At 36.2% G+C, this 13,864-nt stretch overlaps 4 protein-coding genes across 5 annotated transcripts; 1 reads left to right on the top strand and 3 right to left on the bottom strand.

Annotated features, from left to right (window-relative positions):
* Window positions 1-473: 473 nt before the first annotated feature.
* LOC135802175 (LIM homeobox transcription factor 1-beta-like) lies at window positions 474-5,299 on the bottom strand. Its single transcript, XM_065315709.1, is given in 6 exon segments — window positions 474-997; window positions 1,058-1,129; window positions 1,132-1,374; window positions 1,448-1,665; window positions 4,414-4,594; window positions 5,080-5,299. Coding segments are annotated over 6 exon segments (1,176 nt in total). The 5' UTR covers window positions 5,099-5,299; the 3' UTR covers window positions 474-554.
* An 867-nt stretch (window positions 5,300-6,166) lies between these two features.
* LOC135802273 (very long chain fatty acid elongase 7-like) lies at window positions 6,167-10,161 on the bottom strand. The gene is made up of 5 exons (XM_065315832.1): window positions 9,863-10,161; window positions 9,711-9,769; window positions 9,341-9,531; window positions 9,019-9,144; window positions 6,167-6,874 (listed from the first exon to the last, which is right to left on the bottom strand). Exons 2-5 carry the CDS (start codon window positions 9,763-9,765, stop codon window positions 6,455-6,457), a joined length of 792 nt encoding a protein of 263 aa, XP_065171904.1. The 5' UTR covers window positions 9,766-9,769; window positions 9,863-10,161; the 3' UTR covers window positions 6,167-6,454.
* Window positions 10,162-10,741: 580 nt separating this feature from the next.
* Window positions 10,742-12,046, top strand: LOC135802255 (proteasome subunit alpha type-1-like). The gene has a single exon (XM_065315807.1). The coding sequence runs from the start codon at window positions 10,870-10,872 to the stop codon at window positions 11,698-11,700; it is 831 nt and encodes a 276-aa protein (XP_065171879.1). The 5' UTR covers window positions 10,742-10,869; the 3' UTR covers window positions 11,701-12,046.
* On the bottom strand, window positions 12,035-13,130 carry LOC135802257 (ribosome-recycling factor, mitochondrial-like). Of its 2 annotated transcripts, XM_065315808.1 has the most exons (4): window positions 12,872-13,130; window positions 12,677-12,814; window positions 12,411-12,621; window positions 12,035-12,350 (listed from the first exon to the last, which is right to left on the bottom strand). In XM_065315808.1, exons 1-4 carry the CDS (start codon window positions 13,083-13,085, stop codon window positions 12,110-12,112), a joined length of 804 nt encoding a protein of 267 aa, XP_065171880.1. In that variant the 5' UTR covers window positions 13,086-13,130; the 3' UTR covers window positions 12,035-12,109. The 2 variants fall into 2 exon arrangements, with proteins under 2 accessions (XP_065171880.1, XP_065171881.1); XM_065315809.1 differs by lacking the exon at window positions 12,872-13,130 and having other exon boundaries at window positions 12,411-12,601.
* Window positions 13,131-13,864: the final 734 nt, after the last annotated feature.

The following is a 13,864-nucleotide window of genomic DNA, read 5'->3' as shown; positions in this document are numbered from 1 at the left end:
ACTCAAATGAATTTTGTGTTAATTAAAAATTCTTGAGAGCTTCAGTTACAACTTGGAAAAAATTTATTAAGACAAAATCCTGACATTCACATGGATGCGTAGTTGTGAAAGCTGGTAGGATGCGCTGAATGCGAGAGTTCAAGTTTTCATTTTGTCACTGCGCTCGCATTTACATGTGAATCATGCCGACGGGTCACAGTTGGGCTTTACTGCCGTCCTGCTGCCTTAATGCCGCCATCGCACGTGCGCATACATTTAATATGTGGAAGATGCTTAACCTTTGCGGTACCATATTGAGCAGAAACTCGTATTCTACTGTAAACAAAATTTAACCTATAAAAATCATCAAAATTTGAGGTTAGATTTAGAAAGAAAATGAGTCAGGTTATGTAAGCATGTTTTTATTAAACTGTTAAACCTGTATACACCTAGTAAGTAAGTAATATAATAAATATTCGATTACACCCTGTAGGTAACAAGCACGGTGCAGTTGCATGCAAAAGTTACGAAAAGTGCTGTGTGGTATTTATTTATACAACAAAAAGCAAAGTAAGCTAATCCATAATATGCTCATCTTCCGCACAAAAATACGAATTCTGCATGGAGTATAATCGATCGATTGGGTTCAGAACACCACCACCACCACCGCCACCAACACCAGGACCAACCAGCCCACCTGATACACCGACGTGATGATGTTGAACCTGCATCCCACCGTGATGTGCACCCATTGAAGGTAACATAAACATACCGCCGGCTTGCCCAGAATCATACACGTAGTTATCATCGTGTTTGTCCACTGTGGGCATGCCAGTAAACTGTCGATGGAGACTCATCGCACCGCCGCATTTGAAAAACGCTCCTCCGTCGTTTTCAATCTCCTCTTTGATTTGATGTAGAAAATGTTTGCTTTCTGCATGATGGTGTAAACGATCTACATCACCCGTGGTTTCTGTATCGCTGCAGCTATCATTGAAGAATGGTGTGGACGTTGGACCTGTTAAACATTGAATAACGAGTTATAGGTTAAGTTGGCTTATGTTTGGTGAAATTTTACTTTGTTCTTCTTCCTTGACGTTGACCTTCTTCTCGTCGTCTGTGTCTTTTGGTGTTTTATTATCCTGTCGGGCTTTTTCTGTATTTTTTTCATCTTGGCCCTTTGATTCTGGAACCATACCTGGACGATCCGCACACTGAGGCCGGTATCCTTCGCGAGGGTCTCACGTACTTTACGGCATGGTTTAGGACTGACCTCGAAGGAAGCTTTGAAAGCCCGACGCTGTTGAGTGGTAAGAATTGTCCGTGGACGTTTTGGACCACGACGACCATCGTGACTTCGTGATGATTGCATCATATCATCACATAGAAAATCACCTGGGTATTGAAAACAGTTTACACATTTATAGGTTATGTTTGTTTGGTGATTTCAAGTGTGGTTATGTAATACCATGCCCGTAGCCTTGCAACATCTCGACTTCTTTCTCGTAGTCAATCCGACAGAAGAGCTGTCCTTGTTTGATAACGTACAGATCGCCCTTCTGGAGGCGAATGCCGCAGACGACGCAAACGAAGCAGCGCAGATGGAAGATGTTGTCGCTGGCGCGCATCACCAGCTCTTCGGGCGTGATGCGCTCCGAACAGCCGAGGCATTTCTTTATGTACAATCTGCAAAACGAGCACAAACACAATATTGCTGCGAAAAACCTTTCGCCACGCTGGAAACATATTGGCAGAAAGGGTGCGCGCTGGGGATATTGCTGCGGTAACCGGCGGGGGCGCGCGCGCGTGCACCCTCCCTTCGGAAATAAAGCGGCGACCCGAGCAATATGCTTCCTTCATATTGGCGGCACTTTGTTTGCCTCGGCTTATACAAAGTGTACCAGAAACAACATCCAAGTGTACAATCAACTAAAATACAAGCGTTGGTTTTCGGCGACACTCGGAGACGCGTTTTCGGAATTGGGGGACGCGAAAGACGCAATATCCTCTGAAACGCGGCGCGACATAAACCCGAATCGCTCGAACGCCTCCCTCTCCGCTGAACGCTGTGCACAATATTCCGAAATACGACCGCCCCCGACCGTGCGCAGGGTGGCCGGGCCTGTCTTTCTCATAAGAAGCGTTTTATGAATGCGCCTAGCGTGGATATATCGGAAAGCGCAAGTCGAATACCTTCACGGGGGTTGCCCGGTTTTGGGGCACAGCAGAAGGGTGGATTATATGAGCCGCGTGTAAGGAGGCGTTAAACCGCGTATTGAGATGTATCGATATACGATTGCCGTACGATTTCGGCAATTTATCGCCGTGTTTATCTATTATTTCAATCTCCGAACGATTTGTATCTGTTTTTCCGTTTACGAAACGCGCAAAAAATATGACACGTGGCATTAAAATGTGATGTTTCAATCGCTAAACGTTTGAAGTTCATCCTTTGAGTATTTCTATGATCATTGATGCATGATGCGATTAATTTGATTTAAACGCGTGTGCGGCCACGTGGCATGTATTCGCAACAACACTCCAACACAATATTAATAGATTTCAAGGTGAGCTGTTTAAGTTGGCGCAAAGTTTGACATAAAATGAATAAATTTGAATTCATACGCTTGTCAATCCGCAGCAACCCGGAAAAGCGGAAACACTTACATTCAACTTGACGGCAAGTCAAACAACGCGTCAAACAAAACTTTCTGCACACTTTCCGCCAACTTTCCGAGTGTTGCGAGAAGCAATTAATTCGCGCAGCTAGTTTTTGCACTTGTCCAAGCGTCCTTGCACGTGTCCCACTGCTTTTGTTCTTGTTGCCGGCGCGGAAACAATGGAACAAACGCGTGAAAACTGTAGCGGCGCAAGGGACAACCCTCCCTGGGCAGAACTATACCGATTGCGCAATGACATCGAACATTAAACACGAAATTCAATAGCCACCCTCGTCGCGGCCAGAATGAGGATGCTAAACAGGGCAAACGATATGCTTGTTGGGTGAGCCATCCCCGGAGCTAATATTAATAATAATGCGGTTATCAAAATCGGAAATGACACGCTCGGATGGGCAATCGAGGGTTCGATTGCCATTATCTATTGCGACGGACAATGCAAACAAGACCGCATTCATCGTACGATAACAAAGCGACAAAAAACACTAAATGTGCACCTGCAGGACGCGCAAACAGAATTATTTAATCACTCAAAGTCAATAGTTAATAAAATAAATCTATTATTAATTCTGGCGGAGTTTTGAGTTGTCTTTAGACGTTTAGTTAAGTTTTTAATTAATTACTCGTCAACGCAAAGAGATAAAATATTAATTTTTGTTGCAATTTTTGAGTTGACCTAGGAACCAAATAATTTTTTTTTTCAATTATATAGTTATTGTTTAGGGCTTCACGCGATACCGAGACTTTTCTCGTATCGTCTCGGTCTCGTCTCGGAAAAGCGAGACGATACCGAGACGAGACGTGTTTTATCAATTTCTCGGCGATACCGATACCACAGTCCGAGTCTCGTTTTTGGTCTCGTTATTGGTCTCGTTACTTTTTTTTATGAAGTTGTTATTAGAAAAATGGGAAAAGGTCCAATATATGAAATCCAATATATGACCATCTGTGAAATATTTCTTTTGTATATTCAAAATAACAAGTCAGTAACCGAATATCATGACCTTTTTGACTTTTTGAAAGTTTTACGAAAATTTTGTCTTTGTTTACACATCCGGAGACATATTTTTGTGTTTTTCTGTACTTCTTGAAGCAAAGATATTGTAAACATCTGGGTAAGTTAGGAATTGTAGACGTGCGCCGCTTACTTTCAACACAAATCAACTCGATTATTGTACCCTAGTATACATTAACGTTTAAAAATTTGAAACATTAAAAAATATATTTTCAATTAAAAGTGATGCAATTAAAAATTAATATTTTAAACTATGTATGTATTTTGGATTTACTTTACAATACATGCAATTAGCAATTAAATGACTAAACTTTTGAACTGCAATGATCTAAAACTGAGTTCTACTTAAAGCCTCACACGATACCGAGACTTTTCTCGTATCGTCTCGGTCTCGTATCGCTTTTGCGAGACGATACCGAGACCGAGACGATACCTTTGATAGTATCGTCCAGTTTCGTCTCGTGTGAAGCCCTATTATTGTTTATATAGAACCATTTCTTGGAAAGTAGTTTCAAATTAATTTATACATCAAAATATGCCAAAAGTGTGTTGATACAATAATCACATAAAATGTTATAACAATTATGTTGTAAACCACAAATTTATCAGAAAACGCTTCAGAATATAATCCGTAGAATATTTTTAAAGAAATTATGTGTATAAATTGTTTAACTTCCGAGTACTAACAAAAAATGTACAAAAAGTTGCCTATATATACCATATAAATCTTAAAATACTTACCTCTCGTAGTCTATCCGACAGTAAAGTTTCGAATCCTTGACAAAGCAGGTTTGCAACAAACGATCGCAACAAACACAACACTGCAGGCAAGTCTCATGATAAGAAATATCAGAAACACGCAGAAGGAAACGCTCCTGAATGGGTCTGCAGCACATGCCGCATATTGGTGACAAACCTCCACCTGCAACCCAAAATTAAAACTTTTACTACAATCAAACGTGACCAGTTGATCAATCCGCAGATTAGCGGTGATTCGAGCCTGTTCCTAAACGCATTAATATTAGTATAATCCAACGCGTATCATTAAACTTTTAACTTTCGATTTTCAATTCCCCGACGGGCATTTATTAAAAGTTTTGGGGTGGCAAGTGTACGCCATATAATTGTATATATTATGTGGGGTTGTGGGGTGGTTCTAGTTAAAGGGTGATAATCCATAATGCAAATTCGTCAAAAATGGTTCACTACTAATGCCCCGACGGCACTTGCGGAACAGATCGAGTTTAAAATCACAATTTTATGCATCGTCATAAACATCCACCCCGTTCACCCTTCTCTAACTACCCTTAAAATTTTTGTTTTGATGTAATTATATAAATTATATCAAATTTTAAATCAATTAAGTGCTGCTTTGTAAATTTATACAAGAATCAAAAGTGTACGTACCCATGATATTTTTTTGCATCCCTTATTTTTACTCACAAAATTTAATATTGTACACACAGCGTAAACGGACACACAAAGTTGAATTAATTATTGTGTAATATGTGCGTTATCGGCGGCTCGCTCGCGTTTCCGATAAGGGCGGCATGATGCGTTGGTGATGCCGGCGTTCGCGATGTGCGCTCGCCCTTTGCGGCCCTCTGGCGGCGGTCGGGGGCGTTCGATATTGCCGCCGCCGCTCTCGCGCCATTCTATGCGATGCGCCGCCTCCAAGGGAAGCACGCCTACTTTTCACTGCCTGCTACATCTTCATGACATCATTCAAACGTGCGCGTATATTTACGAAAAATGAATAAAACTTTTAAATCTTAGCGACCAGTATTACTAAGTACTTGAATATATTGGGTTGTGAAACAATGATTAATTGATGATTGATTGGCTGATTTGTATGTAACGCACGTGGCAATCATGAACAATTCAATAAATGGAGTTGTTCAGCGGTTATATACATAATTATTTATTGTTATTCCTTGTATGAATATCGAATAAAATATTTAATTCATCAGTAATGATAAAATGTGTTAATGCTTATGTAATGCAAAAATTATAGTTGAATTGTTTAGTATTTTGTTTATTACTTGGAAACTAATTGAGTTATAGTAATAAATTTTTTGTTAGTTTATTTTTAAGTAAATTCTACGTTTAATTATGTGAGGAATATTATCACCAAATAGTTTTACAAAAAGATATAAACAAAAGTTAAAGTTAAATTTTGTAAAAATAACAAAATTTGTATAAATTGTTTAATAATTTGTTGTTTTATTACATTACAAATTAAATTTTTTTTTTAATTATAAATTAATTACTGAATAGGTTTTCGAAAAAAAATAGTAGTAGGTATATGATAATTAACTGTCGAGTAATAAATGAAAAACTAGAAAGTTTAGAAAAGTGTAGCCAAACTGATTTGCTAGTGATAGTTATTAATTAATAACTATATTGAAATTGTTGCAATAATTAAAATTACTTCAAAAATACATTCTTAATTAAGTTCTACACCTAACAACAAAAATAATTGTGGATTAAATAATTTTAAATTGATTTTTTTAAATTTATTAATTTCAGAGTAATTTCAGTATATCTTTCGATATTACAAATATCAACACAATTTTTACAAATTTATATTCCGAATTAAATACTGAACATATTTCTGAAAACAGAATAACAATAATTTAAATTGTCTTGATATTATTTACTAATTTTTCTAACTATTACAAGTACACTGCTTTACGACACACCAACCACATCTACCTAAACCTCCATTTATTTATTTCTTCTAAACTAAATAAATAACATATTTTACAACAGGTACATACAATCACTCATCTTTTTTTGTTTTCCCGGAAGTGAGTGCAACATAGGACCGTTTATAAAAGCTCCCAAACTCGCTGATCAAAACAAGATTCGGCAGAAACATGAATCCCAACACGGCGAGTTTCGGGAAGGAGCATGCGCGATTAAACATAGTCGGCACCATACAGGATGATAACGCAGTCAATTGCAACAGTTGCATTGACGTAATGTACTTCTTCCACCATGGCGCTTGATTGGTCAGTGAGGTAACCAGGTAATAGTAGTACATCGCCACGTGCACGCTGCCATTGAGCACGTTCAGTAGCGCCACCTGCGTACCGGCCAAATATCTCGTATGCACGTAGCCAAGGATGACGACGTAAACATGATGGAATACATGGAGGAAGGTAATTTGCCTGGATTTCTTTCGTAGTACAAAAATAATCTACAATAAGAAATAAAAGAGAAATTAATCATTTTTAAAGACATTTTAAGGTTAAATTCAGTGTTGTTCACACAAAAATAAGATTAAGTTAGGTTAAGTTACAAGTTACAAGTATGTACCTAGATAAATGAAATTTATGACGCGTTGAACGTGAAAGTTAAAAGTTAAAAGTTAAATGACTCACGAGCTACAGATGAATGAGTCTGCAGTTTGCAGTTTCATGCTAGTTGACTGCAGTGACTGAATGAATATTGTTGTGCGATGCGTTGACTCGGCAATTAGGAACAGCACCTACATACTTGTTTGTGTGTTCAAAAAACAACCGCACAACCGTTATCAAACATATTCGTAGATATTTGAACATTCGATCGATTCGCATATACTTTCCACGTGCACGGTGCTTATTTCACTAATTAACGGTGAAAACACATACGTAATTCTTCTTTATCGAGATAACGAACTTAGTTTGTAGTAGGTATGCCAATTTAAATTAAAATAATTGCTGTGTGATTTAACCTTGAACTACACACGGTTGTGTTAATTGCATTTTCTTGTTTGTTTAAACTAATTAAGCGAAACTCTGTTTGGAGGAAAATTCGTTTATTTGAATTAAATTTAGTGTGAATAATTATGGTTATTTTTAAGCTCATTGACGTAATCTTTTTGTGTATTAGTGAAAAAAAATGTTGTTCCTGATTTCCTGTTTATGTTTTAATGATAAGATATAAATAATTATAGGTTGCACGTGTTTGTGCAGTTTATTTAATGGTTTTTATCAATTCTAGCAAAATTAGCAAAAAGTTTTGCTTTATCTTCTTTAGTTTTTGAGTTAAATTAATTTTTACTTCAATATTTTAGTTTTTAAACTTTTGCAGTAAAGAAAAGCTTAATTTCACCCCTTTTTCAGTGTTCTATCAATAATATTAATAATTTTTGTGTTTTTACTTTTGTTTTACTTTTTTAAATTTTAATACAATAATCGAAGCAAAATATAACAGAACGTAAACATAACCATAAAATAGGTTAAATCTGAATGTGTAATAAGATTAATATATCCAACTATACCTCAACAACTAATTTTAATAACTATGTGATTAGATTAGTAATAATTAACGATGATAAGCCGATGCTTTCCATGCGTAAAAAGAAACACTGCTTAAATTTGTATAGTAATGCGTTGACTCGGCAATTAGGAACAGCACCTACATACTTGTTTGTGTGTTCAAAAACAACCACAACCGTTATCAAACATATTCGTAGATATTTGAACATTCGATCGATTCGCATATACTTTCCACGTGCACGGTGCTTATTTCACTAATTAACGGTGAAAACACATACGTAATTCTTCTTTATCGAGATAACGAACTTAGTTTGTAGTAGGTATGCCAATTTAAATTAAAATAATTGCTGTGTGATTTAACCTTGAACTACACACGGTTGTGTTAATTGCATTTCCTTGTTTGTTTAAACTAATTAAGCGAAACTCTGTTTGGAGGAAAATTCGTTTATTTGAATTAAATTTAGTGTGAATAATTATGGTTATTTTTAAGCTCATTGACGTAATCTTTTGTGTATTAGTGAAAAAATTTTTGTTCCTGATTTCCTGTTTATGTTTTAATGATAAGATATAAATAATTATAGGTTGCACGTGTTTGTGCAGTTTATTTAATGGTTTTATCAATTCTAGCAAAATTAGCAAAAGTTTTGCTTTATCTTCTTTAGTTTTGAGTTGAATTAATTTTTACTTCAATATTTTAGTTTTTAAACTTTTGCAGTAAAGAAAAGCTTAATTTTTTTTCAGTGTTCTATCAATAATATTAATAATTTTTGTGTTTTACTTTTGTTTTACTTTTTAAATTTTTAATACAATAATCGAAGCAAAATATAACAGAACGTAAACATAACCATAAAATAGGTTAAATCTGAATGTTTAATAAGATTAATATATCCAACTATACCTCAACATCTAATTTTAATAACTATGTGATTAGATTAGTAATAATTAACGATGATAAGCCGATGCTTTCCATGCGTAAAAACACTGCTTAAATTTGTATAGTAAATCGACGCAAACGGAAGTGAACGTAAAGCCGGTGGTGAAAAGTTATTTACTCGGCTACATATAGACCTACAAAACTTACCGTATCCAGTAAATCGATGATCTTTAACAGGAAGAACGCGTACGAGAGCTGCGCGTTGATGATGTCTTCGTCGGCGAAGGAGAGCGTCGCACAGCTTGGCCGGAATTGCATGAACGGCACAAACGACTTGGAACACAGACAAAAAACGTTAACGATGAGCAACACAACAAATCCAAATCGCATAAATCATCAGGGGGCATTAGGCATTTGGAATCGAAAGGCATTTGCATTAATCACAATCGCCAACGCGCGATAGGAAACATTATTTTGTGAATGTCTTGATGGGATATGGAAAATATAATTGATATAATTATAGACTTACGAATATAACGAGGGCAGCACAATATATGATTTGGAATGCGTTGTAAAACAACATGAATTTTTTCAGCTGAAATTCTTTGTGGTCTTTCATCATTGCTGGACCCACTTTTGTAACAAACGCGACATAGACGGCTATTAGTGTTGCTACTGTGCCTGGTGAATCGATTAGGAACCAATTTTTGGTTCTAGGATCTGAAAATATTCATTAGACTTATTTAGACGATATTTTGAACTTTTTTGACAATTTTTGAAACAATTGGGTGGAAAACTCAAAAAATACCAAAATAAATTTATATTTTGATATAATTGGCTTTAAATTAATCAAACTAGACCTTTAATGCCTTGGCACATTAAAAATGATTCATAAATACCTTCGTCAAGATAAAACATGCTCCTGTCGGCTCTAAAGTCCGTGATATTTTCCATTTTACTTAAAAAAATCACAACTTTTATAAACTTTGTTCGTTTAAACGCTTTATTTATCCAATAAACTAATTTAAATTGATTGCCGCTGTAAGTATACCTAATCTACTTTGCGTGATTGATGGACAACTACTACTGCACTTTTTTATCAGCACGAAATATGTTTGATTGTTTTAGTTAACCGCACCGGGAAAAAATGCGCTGATTACGCAAATAGTTTTGCAGCCGAAAATACCTAGAAGGATATTTCACAGTGATTGCGAACGTTTAGTCGCTGGTATTTTGTTTATCGGTAAACTGTCGCAGTGTCACGGCGAATTTTGAATTTGCGACTTGATGAATTGGTGTACCGATTACCTGCACGCAAGTTTGCAACACCGAATTGACGATAAGCGCGTCTTGGTTGCGACTTATATGCTTTTACAATCGCGGGCTTGAGTTGCGAATTGTGACGCGTGTAGGAAGGAAGGAGAAAAACTTGAACTTGAAAATTACATGGCTATGTAAACTAATTTAGTTTGATGGGATAACAAATGCAACATTTTAGTTGTAAAAATGCCAGGTTGATCTTTTTGTAACATAATTTAATAGAGTTACGATATTACTATGTTAGATTTTAGTTTTTTACCCTTTTATTACATAATTAATGATAATTATTATATATTTTAATAGTTCTAAACTTGTTTAATGTATCCTAAAGTTATTTAATTAATAAATCACTCTTTTTTAAATTTTATAGTTTTCTGCGGTTTTCAACTTGTTTCCGCAATAGATTTACATAATTTCTACTAGCAGTCAAAGATATATATTTGAAACGGATACTGAAACATACAATATTAGTAGTTTTTATTTTTTAAACATTTTGTTTATTCTTAAAATTTCTTTATGATTTTAATTCTAAATCCATTTCTGCTCATCAGATTATTTCACTGACTGTTTGGATTTAATGTAGGCAACCAATTGTACACCTCAATAATGTCAAAATCTTTGACATCCAGCGTTTGTCAGCATTACAATCAGTTTTGTAGGTTTTCTACGGCTCGAGTTCAGTTTTCGTTGAACAACTTCACCGGCTAAACCTGTCTGCACTAAAAGAACAACCCCAAGATGTTTCGCAATCAGTACGACAGCGACGTAACAGTATGGAGTCCTCAGGGTCGTCTGCACCAAGTGGAATACGCTATGGAAGCCGTAAAGCTGGGTTCTGCCACGGTTGGGTTAAAAAGCCGCACGCACGCTGTGATCATCGCATTGAAAAGAGCCTCCAGTGAACTATCGGCGCACCAGAAGAAAATCATCCCTATTGATAATCATATTGGCATCACTATCTCAGGTCTCACTGCCGACGCTCGCATGTTGAGCCGCTACATGCGTACCGAATGTCTCAACTACAAATATTCGCATGATTCTCTTTTGCCTGTAAACCGACTCATTGCGGCGCTTGGGAACAAAATGCAGGTATGCACACAGCGTTACGATCGTCGTCCTTATGGTGTAGGTCTTCTTGTCGCCGGGTACGATGATTTGGGCCCACATATCTATCAAACTTGTCCATCAGCCAATTACTTTGATTGTAAAGCCATGTCAATTGGCGCGCGCTCACAAAGTGCAAGAACTTATCTAGAGAAGCATTTAGATGAGTTTGTTGCTTGTACTCTGGAAGAACTCGTCAAACACGGTTTGAGAGCATTGCGCGATACATTGCCGAATGAGATTGATTTGAACACCAAGAATGTCTCCATTGGTTACATTGGGGAAGGAATTGAGTTTAAAATATTGGATGAGAATGAAACTGCAGTGTATCTGCAATTAATTGAAGGTGAGGAGAGACGCGGTGTAGCTGCACCACAACAGGAAGGCGCTGCGCCGGCCAGAGATGCTGCGGGGGACGATGGACCGAGGGATCCAGCTCCAGCAGTGGCGATGGACACAGAATAATTTCATTTTCTAATGAAACATCAATTTTCTGCATGTTTTTGGAGAGATTCGATGTGGAAACCGGCGGTTTTTGGAAGGAAATCACTGATTTTATGCCGTGGCTGCTAGGGTTTTAAAATGTATTTGAATTTTGGCAGTCACGGCATGTTTAAAGTTAATAATAACGGTTTATACTTGGTAATTAAATAAATATTGCTTTTACAAATAATAGAAGTACTCCTGAAGCTGTTCAATTATGTTGGCAATTTTCGATTAACTTCACTCCGAACATGCAGGCGTTTAATTTTATATCATTTTATGTTTTGTATTTCTTGTCATTATTAAAATCAAATAATTTTCAGCTAGATTTTTCTGTTATTCTATTTGTACTAGTCATATATTTTTACAAATGCATTATTACCAAATTATTTTATTCCTTGCCAACTAATTCAGCTTGTTTAGTTTCTAAAATCTTCTCTGCATCTTTGACAAACTCATTAGCAATTTGAATAACTTGTTGTTCTAGACTTCTAGCCAAATCCTGAGATACCCCATCATTTTTCTTAATGTTTCTGGATTGTTTATTCTGTGCGTCTTTCATTGCGTCCCTGCACTTGATAAACAATGCCTTTGCATTCTTAGATAAATTTTCTCTGTGCTCTTTGGTTACTCTGCAACAAAACAGATTTATTAGTCAAATTTTTAAAGAACAGTTTAAAAAGTTTAATTACTTTGGAACAGGTATATATAAAGTTGTTCCCTCCTGCTGTGGATTAAGATTCATCCCACTCTTTTGTAGAGCCTTTAACACAGCAGGAATAGCTTGTGGGAAGACTGCCATGTTCACAACAATAGTTTTTGGATTCTTTCTAACAATCTGTGCCAATTCTTGCAGTGAATGATCTTTCCCATCAACCTGGACCTGAATTGATTCAATGGACCCTTTAATAGTTTAATTTACAATCCATTTAAGCAGAAATAAAAGTTTATAATATACCTGTAGTTGATCTGAGTGATAAATTCTTTGTAAAATCATCTTTCATTGTGTCAAGTGCTTTCTGCAAGCTGGTTTTGTAAGAATCAATGTTTAAGACTTCACCTAGTTGTTGCTCATTGACCTGAACTTTAGTTTTAGCTGTAAAATTAATAATATTTTAATTTTTTTTACTAGCATAAACTATATTACACTTACATTTATCTTTCTTTTTGTCTTTGCCTTTTGCATAGAATCTTGATGGAGTTGTAAACTGAACCACAGGCTTTGACGGACATTGTATGGCAATACAATTATTTATTAAGCATGGTGTTATCGTTATTGGATGCTTTGCAATATGATAGAATTGTTTTTGTAAATTATTTTTAACTAAATTTGAGCATATTCTTTGGGCAAACATTTTGATTAACATAGCCTCAAACCTTACAACTTGAACATTCGGCCTTGTACAACTTTCTTCTACATAGTGTTTTAATAGAAACATAGGGGGCGGTAGTGATACAAATTCACTGAAATTTGTATTTACTTATGAAGAGAACGTGACTGCAGAGGGCGCTGCAATGCTGTTTTGTGTTTTGTTGGTATAACTGATTTTTTCTTTGGTTTTTGCACTTGTTTATGCACACAACGCACACAAGTCTGCAACGCCAACGGTCATTTTGTCATGTTTTAATTTTAAGAAACAGTAACACTGAAATAGTAAATGTAAACAGTGCGTTGAACTTGGTAATCTTTGTAATCAGTGTAATCCTCGCTGCGCCTGCTGGAGGTTTTCTCACGACTGCATATTGGGTAAGTTGTTTATTTATCATGTGCATCTCATCCGAATATCGACACGCATAAATTACGCCATTACACCGAAATGAGCATCACGCGTACTCGCCGCATGGCATCTCTACCTTCAATCACAAATATAAATATTTATACATTAAATTTCATTTTCAAATTTCTGGTCCACGCACATCACAGTGTCTTGCTTTTTGTGTTGGGCAGAAATGCTCAATAGGCATTCATTAAATTTTATGCGTTTCGGGCTAATTGAAAACGCGAACAATCGGGCGTCTCGAAGAAAATGAATGAATATTAAAATCTCAGCGGCGCGTAAATACAGCGATCAAATTAGTCGCAGCGCAGGACGAGCATACATTCGTACAATTAATTTCCAAGTTTTAATTAAATTCGATTGTTTAG

This window comes from Atheta coriaria, unplaced genomic scaffold (genome assembly GCF_025399875.1).
Source record: "Atheta coriaria isolate IRGN ID8LTWV9N9 unplaced genomic scaffold, Caltech_Dcor_3.1 hic_scaffold_16_pilon, whole genome shotgun sequence".
In the NCBI taxonomy this organism is placed as follows: Eukaryota; Metazoa; Arthropoda; class Insecta; order Coleoptera; family Staphylinidae; genus Dalotia; species Dalotia coriaria.
This window is presented reverse-complemented; position numbering and strand designations above follow the sequence as displayed.